At 37.4% G+C, this 22,682-nt stretch overlaps 1 protein-coding gene across 4 annotated transcripts in view; it reads left to right on the forward strand.

Annotated features, from left to right (window-relative positions):
* The window catches only part of SLC38A6 (solute carrier family 38 member 6), a 133,441-nt gene that overhangs the window by 49,825 nt on the left and 60,934 nt on the right, over positions 1–22,682 (forward strand). For 2 of the 4 annotated variants that reach the window (XM_006216557.4, XM_072963171.1), the window contains exons 11-16: positions 509–588; positions 934–1,034; positions 6,391–6,515; positions 7,686–7,830; positions 7,937–8,031; positions 8,216–19,418. In XM_006216557.4, the coding sequence (XP_006216619.1) occupies positions 509–588; positions 934–1,034; positions 6,391–6,515; positions 7,686–7,830; positions 7,937–8,031; positions 8,216–8,296 (627 nt within the window). In that variant the 3' untranslated portion in view covers positions 8,297–19,418. Of the gene's footprint in view, positions 1–508; positions 589–933; positions 1,035–6,390; positions 6,516–7,685; positions 7,831–7,936; positions 8,032–8,215; positions 19,419–22,682 lie in introns of those variants that run through there. The other 2 variants (XM_072963169.1, XM_072963170.1) reach the window with 1 other exon arrangement.

Raw genomic sequence — 22,682 nt, forward strand, 5'->3', positions numbered from 1 at the left:
TGCTAAGATGTGATTAATATATTCACCATTCTGTTAGGTTAAGTTGGTGCTTGGATTGAGCTGGTGAAACGTTCAAAAGCGTAATCTATTATTGCTGCTTAGTTTTCTAATGCATACATTAGGAAAGACTGAAAATTACAATAAGATCATTTCTAAACTGGTATTATTTAATCTTAACTAAATGTTAGCTATCTTACCTAAGTTACTTCTATCTTACCCAAATAATGTAGAAGCAGCAGTGATTGTAGTAAAAAAACAACATGATTTGGAAGGAGCCAAGAGATATTTTGGCTAGTACAGACAATGCAGCTATCAAGTGAAATATTTGCTGGTGACCATAATTGTGTGTCTCATTAAAAAAAAAAAACTTATAAACAGGTGTTCATGAAAGACGAAATAAATTTAACTAAATCGATTTTTTTTAGAGCACTGACTTTATTGTCAAATGAAGTTGTGGTTTCAACAGAATAGCATTTAATAATTTCATCTTTTAAACTTTTTTTTTCAGAGTGCTTATGCCATACCAACCATGGCTTTTTCATTTCTCTGCCATACCTCAATATTGCCTATTTACTGTGAACTTCAAAGGTACTACAGATTCCTGGAATATTTTAAATGTATTAAGTATGTCTTTTTACTTCTAGGACTTCCAGATTGAATAACATTGTCATCTATGACTCCTTCCCTCCCATCGCTGGATTCTAAGTGTTAGTTTAAAACAAAAGAACCAAAAGTTAGTTCTGTCCAACTTGGGAATGTTTCTTAGAAGTGTAATCCCTCGTGCAGCCATTTCAAATCAGGAACTCTCATGTGTAGTTATTAAAGAACTAGGTCTTGAATGATTAAGGAATCCTTTTGAATGGCTTGGGAGATACTTATTTATTTAGATATAATTCAGAGCATTGATTCTACTTGTGCCATTTTGTCTTTTAGCCCTTCTAAGAAAAGAATGCAGAATGTAACCAATACAGCCATTGCTTTAAGTTTTCTCATTTATTTTGTATCTGCACTCTTTGGGTACCTCACTTTTTATGGTAAGTATATTACGTTCATTATAGATCATAGAATAAATTGTTCTGTAGTTGATCTCACACCTGAATATGGATTTTGTTTCTGCCTTTCATTAGCAGATTAATCTGTTCAGACTGCCGGAATTCAGTGCACTACTGTGGTGGCTCCATGGGCCTCAAAGAACTGATTTCCTTTCTCTTAAAAAGGTGGATCAAGTTAAAGATTGATAACTTCATATGAAAGTTTTCTTAAATACCTAAGTAAAACCTCAGGCTTACGGACAGTGAAATTTTTCTACAAGAAGAAAATGTACAATAACAATTTTTTTAAATTGAGAATTCAGTATCTTAGACTCTAGTTCAGCAGTTGGGGAGGTTGGGAGAATCGGTCATCTTAATTGCAGAAGAACAAGTCAAGAAAGGACAGGGTTCTGCAGTGGACTGTAGCTGTACACTTCGATGTCAGAGAGCTCTGCCTTTAGGCTTAGTTCCACGTTTCTGCCAGTGCATTCTATGATGTGCCATGACCTTTCTTCCTAAATTTTTAAAGGATTCTTTTCAATTCATAAAATAAAAGTAAAATATTCTTTTCTTTATTTTTGAAAAATTACACACTTGGTCTGTTGTTTTCCCTAATGATAAGAATCTCAAGAAAAAGTAAAACTTAGAAATCTAGAACAGGAAAAAAAAATTGTAAGCTCTCTTGTTTAATTTGCTAACAGACACATTATAACAAATTACACTCCATTTGTCAAATTCTTGGATACACTTTTCAGTTTATGAATGCTTTTTATATGAATGCTTTTATAACAACGTTCCAAGTAGATGGCTGTTATTACTTTGGTGATATTTAGCTGTTATGACTCTGACTTCATGGTCCATAGCCTTGTGCACGTGTTTCGGGTTTTAGACATCCATGATGGATTGTCATGGCTTTGCTTACCTCCCAGAGTTTTTCCAAGTCTGACAGGTTTTTGGACAACATTTACTTTCATAGCCACCTTTCTTAAGCCCGGTGGAAAGAGTATGGATTTTGAAATCCAACAAATAACGATTTTTAAAAAACTACCTGGCTCTAACCAGTTGTGTGACCTTGAACAGGACACTTCACCTTGCAGTATCTTTATCTCCTCATCTTCAACATAGGGGTAATTGTATAGAGTTGTACTGAAGAGGAAGTAAGTGTGTGTACAAGGCTGGTTACAATATCTGGCACATAGCAATCTTCCACAAAGGAGAGCTGCTGCTGCTAGTGTGATACGTTATTTTTATCATTGTTAGTGTCATTATTTCATAATTTCAGGTACTCTGTTTTTCACCACTGTACTTTTCTTCTTACTATCGTTAATGAAATTTAATTTAAATATGGTAACTTTTCAGTATACAGTGTGTTATCTTGGAGTTTTCAGTGTGTGAAAAATTCTATTTGCTCTTTATAGGTCTTTTCTTGCTATCTCTCTGTCATTTCAGCAGTAATAAAGGCGATTCATTAATCTAAATCTGCTCTTGCATGTTTGTGCTTTGTTGGATAAGAGTGGTGGAGCTCTGTGCACATCAGGAAGAACATTACCTCTTACTTCCAACATGAGCATGGATACACTAAAGGAAAGTTAACAGATTGTTCAATTTTGATCATTGTTAATGAAACAAAATTCTTGAAACACAGAAACTATTTTTGGTTGTTGGATTTGTTTTTGTATAGACTTGAGCTCAGTAAGACTTTTCTATAGCAATAAGATAGTATAGCAGGGTCTCTGTTGAGATTCAGCAAAAACTTAGTAGAAGAACTATATATTTTTGTAAATTAAAATTATCACCTGGCACAAATACTGTTATATTTAGGGATCTCCAAAATTGAGAAGAAGTCCAAAAATGAACCCCCTTTTCTTCCCTATAGATAAACAGAACTATATGGAAAAAACCTCAAATGACCTACAGTCTCCAGGATAGCTGAAAATGGTTACATAAATGACCACGAGATGTTAGGAGCAGTGTTAAATTGTAAGAAAGCTTAGATTGGAAGGGAAGTGGAAGAATGATGGATGCTAATACATTTTTTTGAACTAACATTTATTACGTAAGTGCCAGGTGTTTTACATACATCGCCTAACTTAATCCTTACAACAACTCTGCAAGGTATAAGTTCATATAGGTTGGGCAGTTTGGCCAGCACCCACAGCTAATGAATAATGAGTTGGGATTTGAATCCAATTCTGACTCTTTCCAGAGTCAGTGCCTGTATTACTGTGCTGTCTACTCGGGAGTTATGCCATGGAACCCAGATCCCCTTCGTTCCAAGTGTTTTCTCAAAGTGAACTTTTGGAAAAGCCTGGCTCACTTAAGCTCCAGGCATCTCTCTCTCACTCTCTCTCTCTCTGTCTGTCTGTCTATCATCTATCTATCTATCTATCTATCTATCTATCTATCTATCTATCTATCTATCTATCTATCTATTTTTGTTTAAATAGAGAGGCTAAATATTTTCATCATGTGCGGGAAATGTTCCCTGCACAGAGATTTTCCTGGTTACCAAGTAAAGCTGTTGTCTCTGACAACCGTTCTTCAGCAATGCACATTCTTCAGAATAGCCACATTTTATGTAATGGAGAAATACACATCTAAGGAAAATTACATGGTGGGTAGGTAGGTAGGTGATAGACAGAGATAGGAGGAAAGAAAGAACAATATAAAAGTAATTCCTTCTCCAATGACAGAAGAAGATTCAGATACTGATTTACTATTCACGGTGTTTCTTTTCTGGGTTGTTAATCATAACCAGGGAAAAGCTTTTATGGTATATTTCTATTGGAGTGCCAGTGGCTATTGATCTTATAGAAAGAAATTGCTGGTTGAGCCTGAGCCCTTGTCAGAAGGGCTTGTCAAGGTCAGGGCCTTCAACTCACTGTATAGATGAGAAGCTGAAGTCCAAGAGGTGAAGTGGCCTGTCACACAGTTAGTGGCAGGTCTCCTGAGTATTAATCCAGTGATCTTTCTGTTACTCAGTGGTAATCTTTATAAACTTCATACTCTGTTTGACAGTGTGCATTAAACAGGACAGCCTCCTGACTTCAATAGATTGTATAACTTGAGGAGATCACCGTCAGGTCCTTACTGAGCTTTGTAGAGATTTGTCTGAATCCGGAGAAGTGTGTTGTACTCTATCCCTTACATGTGTTAAGGCTCAGCTAAGAACACAACTGAGTGGCTCAGGAGAAAGGTTTTTATCTTGGGAAAGTAGAACGTAGACATGCAACAGATACTTTGAATTTGTAATGCGTCTGGTTCTTCAGGCTTCTGAAGCTGCTTGGGATCCTTTTATTTAGTGCTCTCAAGGCGTGGTTAATATCTAAATTTTGTCAGATGAAAGGGACCAATAAGTATGTACCTAGGTTAATAATACTGACTCTGATTACAGATGGTAAAGCATTATAAGACGAGGAAGAAAAAGTGTTCCTCTGGTGAGCCAGGCCAATACCCAAATGTTGCATAGTAACCAGACCGTTTTAAAAGTCTACAAAGTTGTTAAGCAATAAATGTTAATAGCTCATTTTTTATGATTCAGAAAGTGGAAATAAAATAGTTTGCCATATTTCTCCAAAGACTCACAAGTATCTCAGAGATTTGGGACTAGAATCCAGCTTCCCTGGCTCTTCTGATCTCTTACCTGGTCCATTTAGTCCCACCTGATGTCAGGTATGTCTCTGATACTTTAGACAGTTTCTATCCCATTTCCATCGTTACTAATCTGGTTTGAATTCGCATTACCTCTCAGTGATTATGACAGTAGCCTTCTAACTGTTAGTCCTGTTTGAGGTTCCTTTTTCTTCCAATCTGTCTTCCTGCTTAGTTCAGATTATAATATGCTTTTCTTTAGAAGTCGTTGCATCTCTGTGGCCTGCCGGATTGAGTCCAGACCCTGAGAAGAGCTCTCTCCTGGGTCTTAAATGCATTTCCAGCTTATCACCCACTAGTCTCTGCTCTGCGGCACACTCTCTCAGCTGCTCTAGTGCTGCTGGGCTGCTCATTTTCTCAGATGCATATTCCCTTGGCTACCTTGGGGCTCCTGCTAGTGTAGGTCTTGGTCCTAGAGAGACTCTCCCCCCTACATCTTTGAATGTCAGCACACCTCGAGTAACTCATGTAATGCTCTCAGTAACTCTACAGGTCAGTATAGTATTGCCCCCACTTTACAGATGTAAGACCTGAGAGACTCAGAGAAGGTAAGTTGCTGGTAGGAGTTGAACATTAGTCTGTGTGATACCAGAAGCCAAGGCCCTCTACTCCCCTGCTGCTCACCGTATCACAATGACCCTACTCAAGTCTTCATGGATTTCTTCTACATGGATCCCAAAGCCATAGTTATCTTTCCCTGTTCAGAATCACCATAGCTCTTTGCTTAGACCTTCTTCTGACACTTGAGTGTGTATCTGTGTTTATACACTTTCTATTTCATGATTGTATTCATCTTCTTGCTCCTGTAAATGTTAAGGTCTTTGAGAACAGAGGTGTGTTTGATTTGTATTTTTTATTTCCTCCAAAGCAACTTTTCCAAAACATATGCTCTCAAATTGAAAAAAAAAAAAAAAAGACCATTCTCTTTTAAGTACAAGCTCATCTATCCCTACAAGGCAGCAGTATGGAGTGTTCTTGAGAACTCTCAGTCTTCATACCCCTTGTCTGACTTGGGGTGAGGAAGACATGAGGTTGGAAGAACGCTATGCAGTGAAGCGTGGCCAGCATGGACAGGTTCTGTCACTGACTACACGCTGGCTTGCTAAGGAAGTCGTTACCCTAAACTGCATCCTCTTGTAACAGATGAATGTACAGATGAAATGTTGAAACAGGTAACATGCCCAAAACGCTGTAAGATTCTAGAAGGCATTGCGATATTGAGGAAGAGGTGACTTTGCCACCAAAAAAAAAGAAAGTTGGGTGCACAACTCTGCCAGGTCTGCCCCTTTGTGTTGTATGATCTTGGGCAAGTCAGTTAATGCTTTTTAGCGCAACTACCTAACTTAGATTGTTGTAAGAACCAAATTCTGTAGGACACGTGAAAGCACTTTACAAAGTAACATAAATGTTCAAAACCTTCAGATGATGGAAAAGCTCAAAATAAATAATTTTTAATATATATTCATTGTCATCATGTTAGAGATTCTGCCTGTGCTAATTTCTAGTTTCACTAAAAGACAAGATTGTAGGTTTCAAGATGTTTAACTAATGTCTCTGTGTTTCATAAGATAGAAAAAAGGCCAGAGATGGCTTTGGTCCTGAGCATCCAAACTCTGTTAGGATCCGTTTGTGCAAAGGAAAATAATGTCGCTGTTATTGACATCTTAGTAGTTTATAATGTGACCCTTATTATTTTTTAAATTTTCAGACAAAGTGGCGTCAGAATTACTACAGGGTTATAGTAAATACTTGCCACATGATGTTGCTGTCACGACTGTGAAGTTATGCATACTGTTTGCTGTGCTTTTGACGGTGCCTCTAATCCACTTCCCTGTAAGTATTCTCTTAAAGGTTTTGTTGCTCAGTGTAGCAGCTCCCTAATATGGCAACACTAATTCTTTACAGACTAGAATGTTTGAATCACATCTAATCTTGTGTATCTTATTCATTTGTCAGGTAATTGATCAAAGACCACATACTTGTGTATGGCCCCATGAAAGCACAAAAATAGCAGTGAACCACTAAGCTAATTTGTGCTTTTTCAGATTTAGTTTAGATTTACGCTGTCCCACAGCATTGTTTCCAATTTAGAGACTGTAGTTCTTCTAAAGTTTGGGTTTTTTTTTCCCCTTTAATTCTATATTCTGTTTTCAAAAGAATGTGCATGAAGAAGAAAAATCAAATCAGCAAAAAATAAACTCCTTCTGGTTTACTGGAAATTTATTTTCACACAGACGCTCTAGTTTAGTCTTAGTCACAAATTTTATTTGCTCTAGAATTAGAATTTAAGGGGCAGAACAGTTTTTCACTCTGCATTTAGTTGCCGTATGTAAAAATCTTAAGAATTTCTAAGAAAATGGAATCATTGGCTTTGGGTACACATGCTTCTCCATGGATGTTTGAGTCCCTAAACAGTGAGTTCCCTAAGAACTGGGCCTTCAAAATTTTTTGCCTCCTCCCTTTGTGGACTGCAGCACCATCAGTGACATGGGGACCAGATAAACCTTTGTGGGATGTGACTGCCTGTTGCCTGCCAAGGCAGCGGGAAGTGTCATGAACTAGTTTTCCTATTTACATGCTGTGAAACATATTATAACATAAAATAGTAAATGGTGTTTCTGTCCCCTGGCATGATTTCTTTTTCAATTTTAAACCATTTATTCCTTTATCTGTTGAATTTAATGAAAAGGATACCTTGAGATTTCATCACACAGTGTTATTGTTGGTAATTTTGAAAATTATGCAGCCTAAAGAAATTGCATGTGAAAATTTTTTCAAGAATTAAAGCAAATTAATTCTCATGAAGCTCTCACAGATAGGTGTATTTCTTAGTTTATGTGCAATAAACACCTTATAATAATAGTTTATACTGTATTTTTGGAATCTAAATGGTTTAGGGGACGAGATTATCATAGTAACTACCATATGTGTGTTTCCCTAAGCAAGTAGTTTGGCTTTGTCACTTTCTCTTTTCTTAAATCTGTTTTTTTTTCTGTGATACAGGCAAGGAAAGCTTTAATGATGATGCTTTTCTCCAATCTCCCATTCTCGTGGACTCGCCATTCTTTGATCACTATAGCACTCAATATTATCATTGTTTTATTTGCACTCTATGTTCCTGACATCAGGAATGTATTTGGTATAGTTGGTAAGTTTTCTATTTCAAAAAATCCATATAATAAAACATAAAATTGTCATCCAGCCTCACATCTGAATCTTGCAATATTCTTTTTTTTTTCTCTTCCCACTTTAAGGTTCCAGTACATCCACGTGTTTGATTTTTGTATTCCCAGGGCTGTTTTATCTTAAATTGAGCAGAGAGGATTTTCTCTCATGGAAAAAGTTGGGGGTAGGTTCGTTTTTGTTTCTTTTAAGCATCTTATTTTAAGAAATAATTTGTCATTTTATAATTAAGTATTTTAACTACATGAAGAAAGTTAATGTATTTTGAACTGTTAACCTACATTATTGGAGAGGGTGGAGGTTTAAAAAAATACTCTAATTCTTCTTTATCTTTTTCCTTATTTCCACAGGCGTTTGTTTTGCTCATCTTTGGTATTTTGGTTGGTAATTTTAGTTTAGCACTCATTATTTTTAATTGGATTACTAAATGAAAAACTATTTTCCCACTTCTCATGAAGAGTAAGTTACCTCCCTATGCAAAAAAGGAATTATTCTGGAAGGCACCTTGGATGAATCCTCTTCGTAGGGCTTGACATTTTTGCAAACATTAACAGAAAAGCACAACAAAATGGGAGTGAGTAGGGGAAAGTAGACATAGCAGTTTTAATCGAAATAAGAAACAAACTCAAAATGCGCTTAAAAATGTTGAGCATCTTTTGTTGTGGGTTTTTTTTAATTAATAGACTTTATTTTCTAGGGTAATTTTAATGTTTACTGAAATAATTGAGCAGATAGTACAGAGAGTTCTCATATATCCCCTCATTCCCAGGACACCCATATTTTCCCATCTGGCAAAGATCGTGCATTAGTGAGGTGCATTTCTTACACTTGATGAGCCAATATTGATACATTGTTATTTACTTAAGTTCATGGTTTACATTAGGGTTTACTTTTGATGCAGATGTTGTCAACCACTGATCTTTTTACTGTCTCCAAAAAAGCCATGAGCTCTAGGAGCTTTTTCTACAATGTTATTTAGTAGAATCATTCAGCTCTAACCTTTCAGACTGTCTTCACTTGGCAATACGCATTTAAATTTCCTCCATGTCTCTTTTCGTATTTTAATAGCTCATTTCTTTTTATCACTGATAATACTCCATTGTGTGGATGTACCACAGTTTGTTTTTTCGTTCACCTGTTGAATGACTTCTTGTTTGCTTCCAAATTTTGTCATTTATGGATAAAGCTGCTACAAACATTTGTATGCAGATTTTTGTGTGGACATAAGTTTTCAGCTTATTTGGGTTAATACAAAGAGCACAATTGCTATATCATGTGGTAGAATATTTAGTCTAGTAAGAAACTGCTGAACTGCCTTCCAAAGTGGCTATAACATTTTGCAGTCCTGCCAGCAATGTATGAAGAGTTCTCATTGTTCCACATCCTCGCCAGCATTTGGTGTTGTCAGTGTTTTGGATTTTCGCCATTCTAATGGGTGTGTAGTTGTATTTTGTTGTTTTAATTCGTATTTCCCTAATGAATTATTATGTTGAGTGTCTTTTCATATGCTTATTTGCCATCTGTATAAAAAAAGAAGGTGAGGTTCAGATTTTTTAAAATGGGTTGTTTTCTCATGGTTGAATTTTAAGCATTCTTTGTATAGTTTAGATACTAGTCTTTTATCACAAATGAGTTTTGCAAAGATTTTCTCCTAGTCATTGGCTTGTGTTTTCATTCTTAACAGTGTCTTTTGCAGATAATTTTTAAATATTATTAAATATATTGAGTCAATGTTTCTTTGGTTTTTTTTAAGAAATCAGTACATTGTTTACATACAAAATTCAATCTTAATGTGTAGGTTAATGTCAACATTGCTCACTAAAAACAAAACTATGAGATTATTCCACTTGGTTTTTTTGTTTGTTTGTTTTGCCTTGCCTCCAAATCCTGACTAAGAAACTTTTGTGATTTTCCTCTGTTGTGCAATATAAGATAGAGCTGCGATGATTTGCTGTGGATTTGAAAGTTCTCTGAGCTTTCTCATTTGTCACTAGAATATGTGATTTTCTACTTGGCAAACAGAGACAAATAGTGATGATTTCTATTCTATTTTGTTTGGAAGTTATAGATCATTCCTGTCTTCCCGATGATGTGACTTATTTCTGGTTGGAGACCAGCAGCCAGATCCCTCCCCTCCAGGAGTGGTCTATGGAAAGGATACCTTGTTAGCAGCCTTCCAAAACCAGGGTGTATCTTAAAAATGTAATCCTACCCCTGTGCACATGTAAAGTAGGAAATTGCATGCAAAGTGTCAATTTGCATATATGGAAATACACACTTCTGCAGGTGGCCCCTTGCTTCCCACTTAGGAAATAGGCTAAAAATTTGACAACTGAGCTGCTCTTTTGAGTTAACATACTTCTTCAGCAACTTGAGAGCAGCATGGAGTAATGGAAAATGTCCAAGTTTTGGGGTTAGGAAGGCTGAGATGAAAATCTCAGTGAGTTTAGGCAAACTACTTAACCTCTCAAAGCTTCCACTTTCACATAGGTATTAAATGGAGTTAATACCAATTATACAGGGTTGTGTTCAGAGGATTAAATGACCTTGTATAAATTAGGTGCAGACCAAAACAGGCTCTCTTAATAGATTAGGTATTTATCCCCTTTCTTTCTTTTATCCCTTCATCTGGACCTGTAAAATGAATTTGTTTTCAGTCAGGGACATGAAATTTCTTCATCTTCCATCTTGTACAACTAAGACGTTTAGAACCTTCTTCTGGCCTTCATTCACAGGAGAACTGGCCCCGTGTGCACTCTTTTTAGTGCTTTCCCACATTTCTGCCCCAGCTGTACTCTCCTCCTAATGCCTTCCTGAAACTAGGCAATTAGCATGGTCCTAGGGGCACAGCCAGGCTTGGCCTCCCGTGTAGCTTCAGGTCAGCTAGAGCCCATCAATCTATTGGCTAATTCTTGGGCACTCTTTTTCTGTTTATGAAATTATAGATCCAAAATACAAATAGGTGTTCAGCTGCTAAAATAAATCTAGTCCCAGTAATACTAAAATAACCCTAAATCTGCAACAGATGCAAGGATGCCCCCTGGGGCAAATGTTCAGTGTGATGACAGCTGGGCATCAATTAATACATTTGTCACCTGCTCATGGGGTGGGATCCTGGGAGGTTTGGCAAAGGGACATGTAACCTATTGAACACTGCGCAAAACTTATTATCAGCAGAAAATATTTGCAGAAGTGTTTGCTTTTGTTTTACCTTAATATTCTGCCTTATCTAGTTGCCTGTCTGGAGTTGCCACTTTCCCTGTGAGTTTGGAGGAAACTAGTAAGATGACTGGTAACAGCAGTGCCCCCTTCACCAGAATTTCAAGGAAAACCTTGTTCAAGGACTCCTCAGCATTTTTCTCAGGAAATACAGGCCTTCTCATTATAGGCTTAATGTTCATAATTTATTAGGTAATAACTGTTTAAAATAAAACTAAGTAAAGCACAAAATATATATTTTTCTAACACTTGGAGACTTGTTTGCTAAATTAGAAGACGAAGTGCTGAGAATATAAATTACTTTCGTATGTTGAGGGTGAATGTTTAAATTGTACTTTTCTTTAACAGAATGTTTACTCATGAGCTTAGCATTTAAATGGTTAAAACAAGCCTTTGAAGTTAACACTCCATTAAGATGAATGGGGGTAATTCACACCTCTGCTGGTGCTGTATTATTTCAGTCTGGCTGCGGAGAAAACAAGACAGCAGTAGGTTGATTTACTGTGTGAAGGCCCTTTAAACACCCAAGGTCTGGAAATCTGTTGTTTTTTTCCTTTTCCATCTAGAGGTAGAATCTGAAAGTCAGCACAATCTAGGTGTAGAACTGAAGTCTTGAAAGTCCTGTGTATTCCCCCACTGGGGGAAATTCGTAATGGCATTTGATGGGTAGCAACTTGCCAGGTCACCCCAGCCTCTCTGGCTTTGCTCCTGTACTCTAGTGTTTCTTCCTACCATGGTGCCTTTTAAATTTAAGTTTAGTACCTTGGTATGTTCACCAGTGGAGAAGCAAAGAGAAACCACCCATTTTCAGGTAAACCTTACACATGCCTCTTGATAAACTGAGCTAATCATTGGCCTTCAAGTGCTCCTAAAAAATATTTTTATCTTTGCAAAATCTTGTGTTCTATGTTTACCTATATATGAATCATCCACCTCTAAGAACTTTTAAAAATATTTTTTATATTTTTGTACTGAAGTCTATAGTCAGTTACAATGATCAATTTCTGGTATGCAGAAGAACTTTTTTCTTCCCTATTTTAAGGGGGTAATGGGTGGTGGGTGAACTGAGCAGAGATCTGGTGGGAAAGAGTCACTTCTTTCTCAATGTGTCCTTTGCACCAGTGCTATTTTGTATTTGAGGTGTGTATTCCCCCATTGGGGGAAGTGCTGTAGCCATTTGACCCTGAAGCCATTCATTTCAGCGCCTAGGGATAAGGTTATGTGAGCACAAGTGAAATGATGAGCATTGTATGGGAAGTTAATGAATTTGGAGGATCTCTTTTTAGGGTAAACAGGTTTTTCTCTTCTCCATCGTCTGCCCTGTGTATTTGCAGGGTCAGGTTACTAAATAATCTGTGGGTAGCTGGGTGTGGAGAGTATTTCCATTTGGGCTGTCTCCAGTACTGATATGGCCAGTACAGTGTATGGAAATGGGAAATAGATGCAAGAAGCAAAAGGACTCAAACAATTAATTTTAACCTGTTTTTCTTCTTGGCATGTTGACAGTACTCTGGCTGTGTTAGAATTACCCGTATTGGAAACATACTTTGTTCCCTGCAAATTACTCTGCCTGGATTTTAGATGTCATAATTTTTGGTCTAAGAATTTCTCAGAACCTTCTGTAGTCCTAAGAAATTAGCTTTTCTAATTTAAACACATAATTTATTCATCTTTCTATCACAATCCTCCTACATATAGTCTTTCCATAATGAAGTAGAAAAAAATGGGAAAACAAAATTTTGATGAAAGATGTGTAAAGATATTGTGGATGTGGTTTCTTCATTGTGATCAGAGTTCTTTGTTTCTCACCCTTCCTAAACACTCTATGTTTTTGCTATCGTCATGATCCAGTGGCCTCGTTTGCCAGGCTGTCAATCAGGATGAGCAATTATGAGCAGCAGGAAGACTCATCTTGGCTGATGGCCAGGGGGACAGGTGGGAGTGAGAAGTTAATTCGCCTGTGGGACAGAGTAAGTGGGTGGAGAGGGAAATTGAGTTGCCAGGGAAAAAAGACAGATGGATTAGAAAGCATTGATATGGAATGCTATGAAGGAAAAAGACTTGCAGAAAAGTATTTCCCACTTGGGTACATGTGTATATGTTTTTTGTTGATCAGTGAACTAATGCACAACACAAGCAAAGGGGCTGAGCAAACAGTTTCAGAGCACATATTATGTACTAGGAGTCTTGCTGGTCCTAAAGGTGTGAAGGTAAATAAGGCACATTTCTTGCCTGAAAAAAACCTTAGATACTCCTTGGATTTTTCTGACTGAACCTTTTCAGGTAGACTTATACGTGAAACTGCTGGACTCAATGGAAAATTTATATTTTTTTCATATATATGTACACAAAGATAAATATACACATATATACACATATTAAAGGTTTTGGAGTCAAACTTACTTGTGTTCAAATCCTAGCTCTACCTTTTCTAATTTTGGAAAAGTTTCTTTAATTCTCTTAATCCTCTGAAGACCTTCAATGTTTGAAGACTGAATTTTCTCTTCACTGGGGGAAATATACTTTGTGTCTATAAGTTAGATTATGTGATATTTGGGAAAAACTTGAGTACTCTATTAAGCACTGAATTGAATATATGTACAGTTTCATTACTTGACTGTTCCTCAGATCATGTAGTTTCCAAACCGCATATCTCTTCTCCCTTCAGCTGCCTGGTCAGCAGCCTGACCGGAAAATAGTGTTCTAGAAATAATCCTGAGCAATGCGGTTTGTTTTCACTACTGATATATTCTTCCCCAGAAGAGTAATTTTTGTAGTTTTGTAATAAATATTATGATATTCTGACTTTACATCAGCTTTTTCACAGTGACGTTACACTAGGCTTATAAAGTATGTGGTCAACAAAAGCGCCTTGTACACACACACACACACCCCCATTACCTGTCTGTGTATCTGTTTGAATACCATCTTGTTAGCATCTGCCCATCCTTTCAGCAGGTGAGGTCTTTTTTGATTCTTGAATCTAGTGCCTCAGTTACTTTTCCCTGCTTTTGGACATTCTTCATTATCCTGCTATTTCTTCATCCCATTCACCGATAAAAATGTTCAGTGACTCAAGACTTAATTACAGAACCCTCCAGCCCACCGCTAGAAACCTTTCTTCCAAGTCTTATTAATTTCCTCTTTGGGTAACGTTGTTAGATTCCTATAGTGTCATCTAACCTGCTTTTCTTCAGACTCCTCAGAAGTAGCTCCCCAGTTAGTAGGTACAACCTAAATCTCACCTATTTCTCATATTTCTAGTTGCTCTGGGACATTTCTGCTTGGATGATGCCGCACAGTAACCTCAAACTCAACATACTCAGATCCGTTCCCCTCTGCAGTTTCCCCATGTCTGTCAGTGGCCCCACTATTTTAATCTAACCTCCCAGCTAGTTTTCTTGTTTCCATTCCTGCCACCTGCAATCCATTTTCAGAGTGCAGCCAAAGTAGTTGTTTCAAGATGTAAATCAGATCCTGTCACTACCCTGCTTACTTTCCTCCCATGGTGTCCCACCTCACTGTGCCATGGCCTGCGAGGCCCTCTTTTGTCTACCTGCTTATTTCTCTGACCTCCACTTGTATCTGTCTTTCACTCTTCTCAGCACACAGGCAGGTCTGTCCCTTGGACACAACAAACTTGTTCCCATGTGTTTACTGTCTTTCCTTGTTAGAACATTCGCTCCAAAGACCTTTGCAAGCCTCGCTCCTCATCATTCAAGCCTCAGCTCAAATATCACCTGCTCAGCGAGATCTTCCCTGACTACCTGATGTAAACAAGCAGCCCCCAACGTACAGTCACGCTTTATAACTCCACCCTGTTATACAGGACACTACTGGAAATTATGTTTATTTGCTTGTATCTGTGTCCACTAGACTACAGGTTTCGTAAGAACTGGGAATCGTCTGTCTTGTTCATCACCAAATCTCAGACCCTAGAATGATACCTGGCACTTGGGAATGGCTTAATAAATATTTGTTGAATGAACACATAAAGGAACCTAACAGACTATATATATCTTTTCACTCTTTACCTCCCATCTGTCACCATATCAGCTCTTCCTTTGACATGTCTCCTACATTTGCTTTTATCCTATCCCCAGCCTCCTGCTGGCACCTGAATCTGAGCCTTCATCTCTTTGTGCCTGTTGATTATTGCAGTGATTCTCAACACAAGTCTCTTTAGAATCACTTGGGGAGCTTTAAAAAATGACAATGTCCAGACTCCATCCCAAGCCAATTAAATCAGAATCTCTGGAGGGGAGGACCCGGGCATTAATACCTACTTTTAAAGCTTCCCAGATGATTTTAACGGGCAGCCACTGGAGTGCTTCTAACAGGTGTCTGGCTTCCCATCCATTTCATCTGTTGCTGTCCGCTTGTCTCCTTGGAATCCTGCTTTCATAGTATGACTTCCCTGCCTCATGCATTCAACTGCATTTCATCATTTTCTTACCTGCATTCTGCTCTACACTGGGGCTGTTCTGCTGTCTGGCACTTGGTTTGCCTTTCATTGCTTCCACATTTTTACTCCCACTGTCCTTCTCTCCCAACTCGGACTTCCACATAGACACCCAGAATGTCCTTGCTCTCCTCTGTCTGTCTGGATACTTCCCATTCTCCAAGACCCAGATCAAATCCCACCTTGTAAATACTTCATCCTCTACCCAGCCTAGCCCTTATTATCTTCATGATTCTGTTGGTATATATCATTAGTGTCTTGTAATATATTTCCTGTTGTGTTCAAACATTGCTTTTGTATTTCATATTTCAATTGGTAATATGCACGTGATACAAAGTCAAAATTTATGAAATTGCTTCCCTCCTCCTGCCCCAAGCTCCTGGTTTTCCTCTTTGGAAGCAGCCACTCTTACAGATTTCTGTATCCTTGCAAATATGTTCTAAGCCTACTTAACCATATATTTATATAGAATACGCACACACACAAGTGTTGGCACACTACCTGTAGTTTTCTTTGTCTTCTTTTCACTTAGAGCTATATAAAGATATGTATGTATGTATTTAAGTTATGGTTAAAAAAACACCTAATAGGAAATCTGCCCTCTTTACAAACTTTTTAGTGCAAAGTACCATTATTAATTATATGTACATTGCTATACAGCAGATCCCCATCTTGCATGACTAAAACTCTATGCCCATTGAGCAAAAACTCCCATTTTCCCCTCCTCCAGCCTAGGAACCACCATTTTACTTTCTGTTTCAATGAGTTTGACCACTTTACCTACCTCATATAATGGAATCATGGATTTGTCCTTTTGTGGCTGACTTTTTAACCTTAGCATAATATCTTCAAGTTTCATCCATGTTGTAGTATATGGCAGGGTTCCTTTCCTTTTATTTTATTTTTTTAACTTTTTTTTTTTGATTTATAATCATTTTACAATGTTGTGTCAAATTCCAGTGTAGAGCACAATTTTTCAGTTATACATGAACATATATGTATTCATTGTCAATTTTTTTTTCTGTGAGCTACCATAAGATCTTGTGTATATCTCCCTGTGCTATACAGTGTAATCTTGTTTATCTGTTCTACGATTTTGAAATCCCATCTATCCCTTCCCACCCTCTGCCCCCTTGGCAACCACAAGTCTGTATTCTCTGTCCATGAGTCTATTTCTGTCCTGTATTTATGCTTTGTTTGTTTGTTTGTTTTTTTAGATTCCACATATGAGCGATCTCATATGGTATTTTTCTTTCTCTTTCTGGCTTACTTCACATGGAATGACATTCTCCAGGAGCATCCATGTTGCTGCAAATGGCATTATGTTGTCGGTTTTTATAGCTGAGTAGTATTCTATTGTATAGAATCAGCTTCTTTATCCAGTCATCTGTTGATGGACATTTAGGCTGTCTCCATATCTTGGCTATTGTAAATAGTGCTGCTATGAACATTGGGGTGCAGGTGTCATCCTGAAGTAGGGTTCCTTCTGGATATATGCCCAGGAGCGGGATTCCTGGGCCATATGGTAAGTCTATTCCTAGTCTTTTGAGGAATCTCCATACTGTTTTCCACAGTGGCTGCACCAAACTGCATTCCCACCAGCAGTGTAGGAGGGTTCCCTTTTCTCCACAGCCTCTCCTGCATTTGTCATTTGTGGATTTTTGAATAATGGCCATTCTGACTGGTGTGAGGTGATATCTCATCGTAGTTTTGATTTACATTTCTCTGATAATTAGTGATATTGAGCATTTTTTCATGTGCCTATTGATCATTTGTATGTCTTCCTTGGAGAATAGCTTGTTTAGGTCTTCTGCCCATTTTTGGATTGGGTTGTTTGTTTTTTTCTTATTAAGTCGTATGAGCTGCTTATATATTCTAGAGATCAACCCTTTGTCGGTTTCATCATGTGCAAAAATTTTCTCCCATTCCGTAGGTTGTCTTTTTGTTTTACTTATGGCTTCCTTTGCTGTGCAGAAGCTTGTAAGTTTCATTAGGTCCCATTTGTTTATTCTTGCTTTTATTTCTATTGCTTGAGTAGACTGTTCTAGGAGAACATTTTTGAGATGTATGTCAGATAATGTTTTGCCTATATTTTCTTCTAGGAGGTTTATTGATTTCTTTCCTTTTAAAGGCTGAATGATACTCCATTGTGTATAAGCACCCCAATTTTTTATTCATTCATCTGTCAGTGGACATTTAAATTGCTTCCACCTCTTCGCTATTGTGTATTATGCTGGCATGAATATAGTAATGCAACTATCTCCTTCAGTTCTTTTGAATAAATACCCAGAAGTAGCATTGCTATATCATGTAGTGATTCTATTTCTAATTTTTTGAGGAACTGCCATACTATTTTCCATAATGGCTGCATCATCTTACAGTCCCATCAACCAACAATGCACAATATTCCAATTTCTCTGCATCCTTACCAACATTTGATGTTTTCTATTTTTTTAAATAATGAACATCCTAACAGATGTGAGGTGATTTCTTATTATGGTTTTGATTTGCATTTCTCTGATAATTAGTGAGCATCTCTTCATATGTTCATTGCCCATTTGTATGTCTTCAAGTCCTTTGCCCATTTTTAAACAGGGCTATTTGTTTTTTTGTTATTAATTTGTAGTAGTTTATATGTATTTTGGGTGTTAACTCCTTATCAGATATATGGTTTGTAAATATTTTCTTATTCTGTAGGTTGCCTTTTTACTTCCTCGATTATTTGCTTTGTTGCTCAGAAGCTTTTAAGTTCGGTGTAGTCCCGGTTGTTTATTTTTGCTTTAACATTATATTTTAGAGATTATTCTGTGTCAGCCCCTATAAAGCCACCTAACTCTGTTTAACAGCTACATAATTTTTCATTAATGCATGTACCATAGATTAATTTACCAGTTTTCTATCAATGCATACTTAGGGTTTTAAATTTTTTAAGAAATTTTGCTGTTTTATATAATGCTTCAATTATTATTTTTATACATATATCATTTAGCACGTACATAAATGTATCTGTAAGATACATTTCTACCCATTTAACTGAAATTCTGAGTCCAAGGGTTACGTGCGTGCATTTCTAATTTTGATAGATGTTACTAAATGCCCTCCATTAAAGGTTTTACTAATTTATATATATTCCCACCAACAATGGAGTAGTTGCCCTTTAAATGTTGTGGTACTATTTAGCTTTTCACATTTAAACACATTCTCTCCCTGATCCAGTTGTAATTAACCCAAAGACAGGAACCATATCGTGTACATTTCAGCATGTGCACAATACCTAGCACCATCAGTTCACTAAACTGGTGCTCAGCAGATATTTGTTCAACCTAACTTCATTCTGTGTTCGTGGAGTTTTCTTATGGCTCTGATGAATGCCGTCGTGAGCGTTGTCCACTCTGCGTGTGTGCTGTTCCCAGGAGAGGAGGTGACCTGTGCGTGACATTCTTAGGAGGGATGCGTCCATTGCTCTTGCTCTTCCGGGATTCTCTAATAGCATTGTCTCAGAAGGACCAGTCGGTCCTTGGATCTGTTAACAGGTTTGGTTAATTTGAATAATTTGGTGTAAGGACTGCGGCTGACACCAAATATGTCCTAAAATTTAGTATGTAACAAATTTTTATACCATTTTCTATAAACTATCTAATCAAAAAAGCTCTGCTCCATGAGTTTTACTCAACCCAGCCTTTACATATATATCAGTTGGAATAATATTACCATGTACCCACCACTAAAATTTAACATTTGTTCATTTTGTTTATATATACATATATATATGTGTGTATGTTTATGTATATACTTGCTGAATTATTTGCAAGTAAGTTGCTGATATTCCATCGAGTAGTAAATAAAGCTAAAAATTATTTTTGTAAATATCACCTTCTGTAAACAAATCTATTAAATATTTCACAGCTTTTTTTTTTAAACAAATTATATCCCTTTCTCCAAAAGGATAAGAAACTGTCTGATGGCATCTGGCATCTTTCCCTCAAATATAGAAAAGACTTGTATCCGTGGAAGAACAAGAAGGAAAGTTGGGGGCAGGATGGGGGTGAGGCAGCTGACACCAGAATTTCTCTTAGTAAGGGAAGTACCTTCAATGTTTTTGTTTAGGAAAATACCTTGATCAGTTGTTTGGGGATGAAAGGTGAGCCCCTATACAGTTTTACAACAATGTGAGGGTGCTTAAATGCCTGTGAATTATATACTTTAAAATGGTTAATTTCACCTTAGTTTAACAATAACAAAAATGGTGAGACCCTATAAGAATGAGTTGGCAGAAGAAGAGGTGAAAGAGAGATAGCTAGATGAGGATGTGATTAAACCCACTTAACCTGACTCTCAAAGTGCAGGCAAGTTTGACAACTCAGTGGCAATAAAGTGTCCTTTCATTGACTGAAGGGTTCAGCCTTGACTAGTCATCCATTGTGCTTGTAGGGAAATAACTCTTTTTAAAAGACAAAAGATCAAACCTTCAAAGAAGTGGATCTCAGGGGTTGTGACAGCTCTACATTTCCTAACACTTCCCCTTGCAGACATCTTCCCAGGTCCTCTAGAACCAAGCCTGGTAGTTCAGAACCTGGGCTCCCACAACTTGCCTTATATAAACCTGAGGTGTTTTGTGTTTGGATTAGAACCCCTTAACTCCACTTCTACTCGGACCGTGATAGTAGGAATCAAAGGAAGTGGGGTCCCTAGGGAAGGGCACTCCACAGGGAAAGAGTGAAGACCATTTTTAGAGTTCCCTAGTGCTTTTAACTTGGTTCTGTGTTCAAATCTAAGAGAGAGCTTGGTATTCTACATGAATGGAAGGTCATCAGTCTTGTAAAGTGAATGACAATGATGAGCAAGCCCTTGCACATATGGGCCAGGCACTATGCCAAGCGCATTATCCCATGTGATCTGGGGTAGGTACAGTTATAGTCCCACATTCAATAGGGTAGAAATTAAAGTTTAGAGAGATTATGAAGTTAAGTAACTTGCCCAGGTTCACTCATGCAGAATGTAAACTAAAGTTTGACTATAGAGCCAGTGTGCTTAACTATCATGCTAATAATTAAGTATAACCAACTGCTGGAGTTTTTCCCACAGAAAGGTTCTGCTCATAGTAGATACATGGTCAATTCTGACTGTGTTAAAGGCTGCTTTATTCATTTTAAATGTTGCATTTAAGTCTTAGGTCTGTTCTGCACTCCAGTCAGAGAGCATTTGGGCCCATGGTGCATCCTCTGAGTCACGGTCTGTTGCCACGGCATTGCTGTGAAGTATTTCAGAGGAAATTCTAGGGAAAGGAAAGGTAGATGGGCTTTTACATAGAGGAGGAATGGGTTCCAATATTTGTCAGTCAGACTTCGAGAAATCTTGGATCCCTTGAAAAACAGTCAGAATTCCACTTCTGTGTCCTGTGACTCTCTACAAATACAGTTTTAAAAATCCAAATATAGCTCAGACCATCAACAGTCTAATGCCTTGTTTCCAAAACTGAATTTCTTCTAGATCCTTAAAACTTTAAAACAAATTTGGGAACATTCATAAGATTGCCAACTTTTTATTTTGCAAATTGACTGAGGGCATTAAAAAAAATTGTCACCATTCATCATTGTTCTTTAATATAAAAAAGTAAGGAAGGTCATATTATAATAAAATACAGTTCTTTAAGTTTAATAGATCTAGATTTGTTAAAAGCTTGCTATATATTCATTATTTTTCTCATCAAGGCCCATGAAAATTTTCTCATGGGTCAGTATTTCAAAACTACTGGTCCAAATAACCAAAGTCTGTATTCAAAATTCAGTAAATATTTCTGCGTCTCTAATGCTCACAGACTTCAATTATCTTATATTTGGAAGGAATTACGTATAAAAGGGCATCTTGGTTACAATAATAGATTAATGACGTCATTGGCTTCCTGCCCCCAAATTGCTGACCCTAAACTTTGGAAGGGAAAAATATCTAAATTATTAATTCCTGGCTTACAAATTTACAAAATTTTGCCAAGATTTTGGGACTCAGGGAAGAAAACAGCATTTCTACTGTAAGACTTCTTAGGTTTATATGTTACATTGCAAGTCCATCAATGATGATTATACCATGGTAATATTTACATTTCAAAGGGAAGCAGAATAGTTGGGGGACTCCCCATGTCTCCAGCTAAAGATTTGTCATTCATTTGCATTCAAATAAATTCTGTGCTTTCACTCATCCGGGATAGTTCTCAACTTACTAGCTAACCAGACTAAACAGAGTTGCACTCATGCATTTGAATGTCATTGTAAAAATGGTTTTCCCAGACTTTTTTATCTTTTCAATCAAATCCCCCAAAAGATGTCTAATCACTTTTAGGTTCATTTACTTAAATGTTTCCCAGTGTTCTATAGCAGTACTTCTGTGTATTAAAACAAAAAGAAACTTGCTTTCAGGAAGTCACAGAGCCACACTTTAGCAACTTAGAACTTTATTCTGGTGCGAGAAATTTCTTGAAACTCCATTTGCAACCTCATTTGTGAATGGCTGATTTTGCCTTTCACACGGGTATACGGCCTTGTTCAGTATGTATGATATCTGTCCTTTAGTTGGTAGACCACCCCTGGAGCTTACAGTCCCACAGCTAGGGTGGTAATATCCTGAAGGTCAAGGCTTGGCCATAGTGCCTGCCTTGCGCACACTAGATCATAAGTGGGCGCTTATTGGAAAAATAACATAGCTTGGTGAGTAATAGGAACATGAAAAGTTCTGCTGGACAACTTAATAGGGATGGGGGCTCACTGCCTTCTGGGTGAGCAGGGAAGATTGTGTGGAGGGAGTAACAGCTAAGTAAAATTGCAGGATAACCAAAGTAGAATGGAGAATGGGAGGAAGGCATTTCCACTAGAAGATACTAACAAATGTATAAGAAAATGAAAGGTATATTTTGAAAATGACAGGTAAAAGTTTTACCGGGAGCAAAGATGTACAGGTGGTTTGAGAAATAAAGCTGAAGTGGGTAGGATCCCGTTCGCAGAGAATGCCAAAAGGTAGGCTGAGTTTGGACTTGACATCAAACAAAAGGTAGGGTCATGGTTGAGGGCCTTTGAGCCAGGCATAATCAAAAATGGTGATAGAAAACATTACTTGCCTCTCTATATTGACTATCAACATCATCA

The sequence above is a fragment of the Vicugna pacos genome, chromosome 6 (genome assembly GCF_048564905.1).
Source record: "Vicugna pacos chromosome 6, VicPac4, whole genome shotgun sequence".
NCBI lineage: Eukaryota > Metazoa > Chordata > Mammalia > Artiodactyla > Camelidae > Vicugna > Vicugna pacos.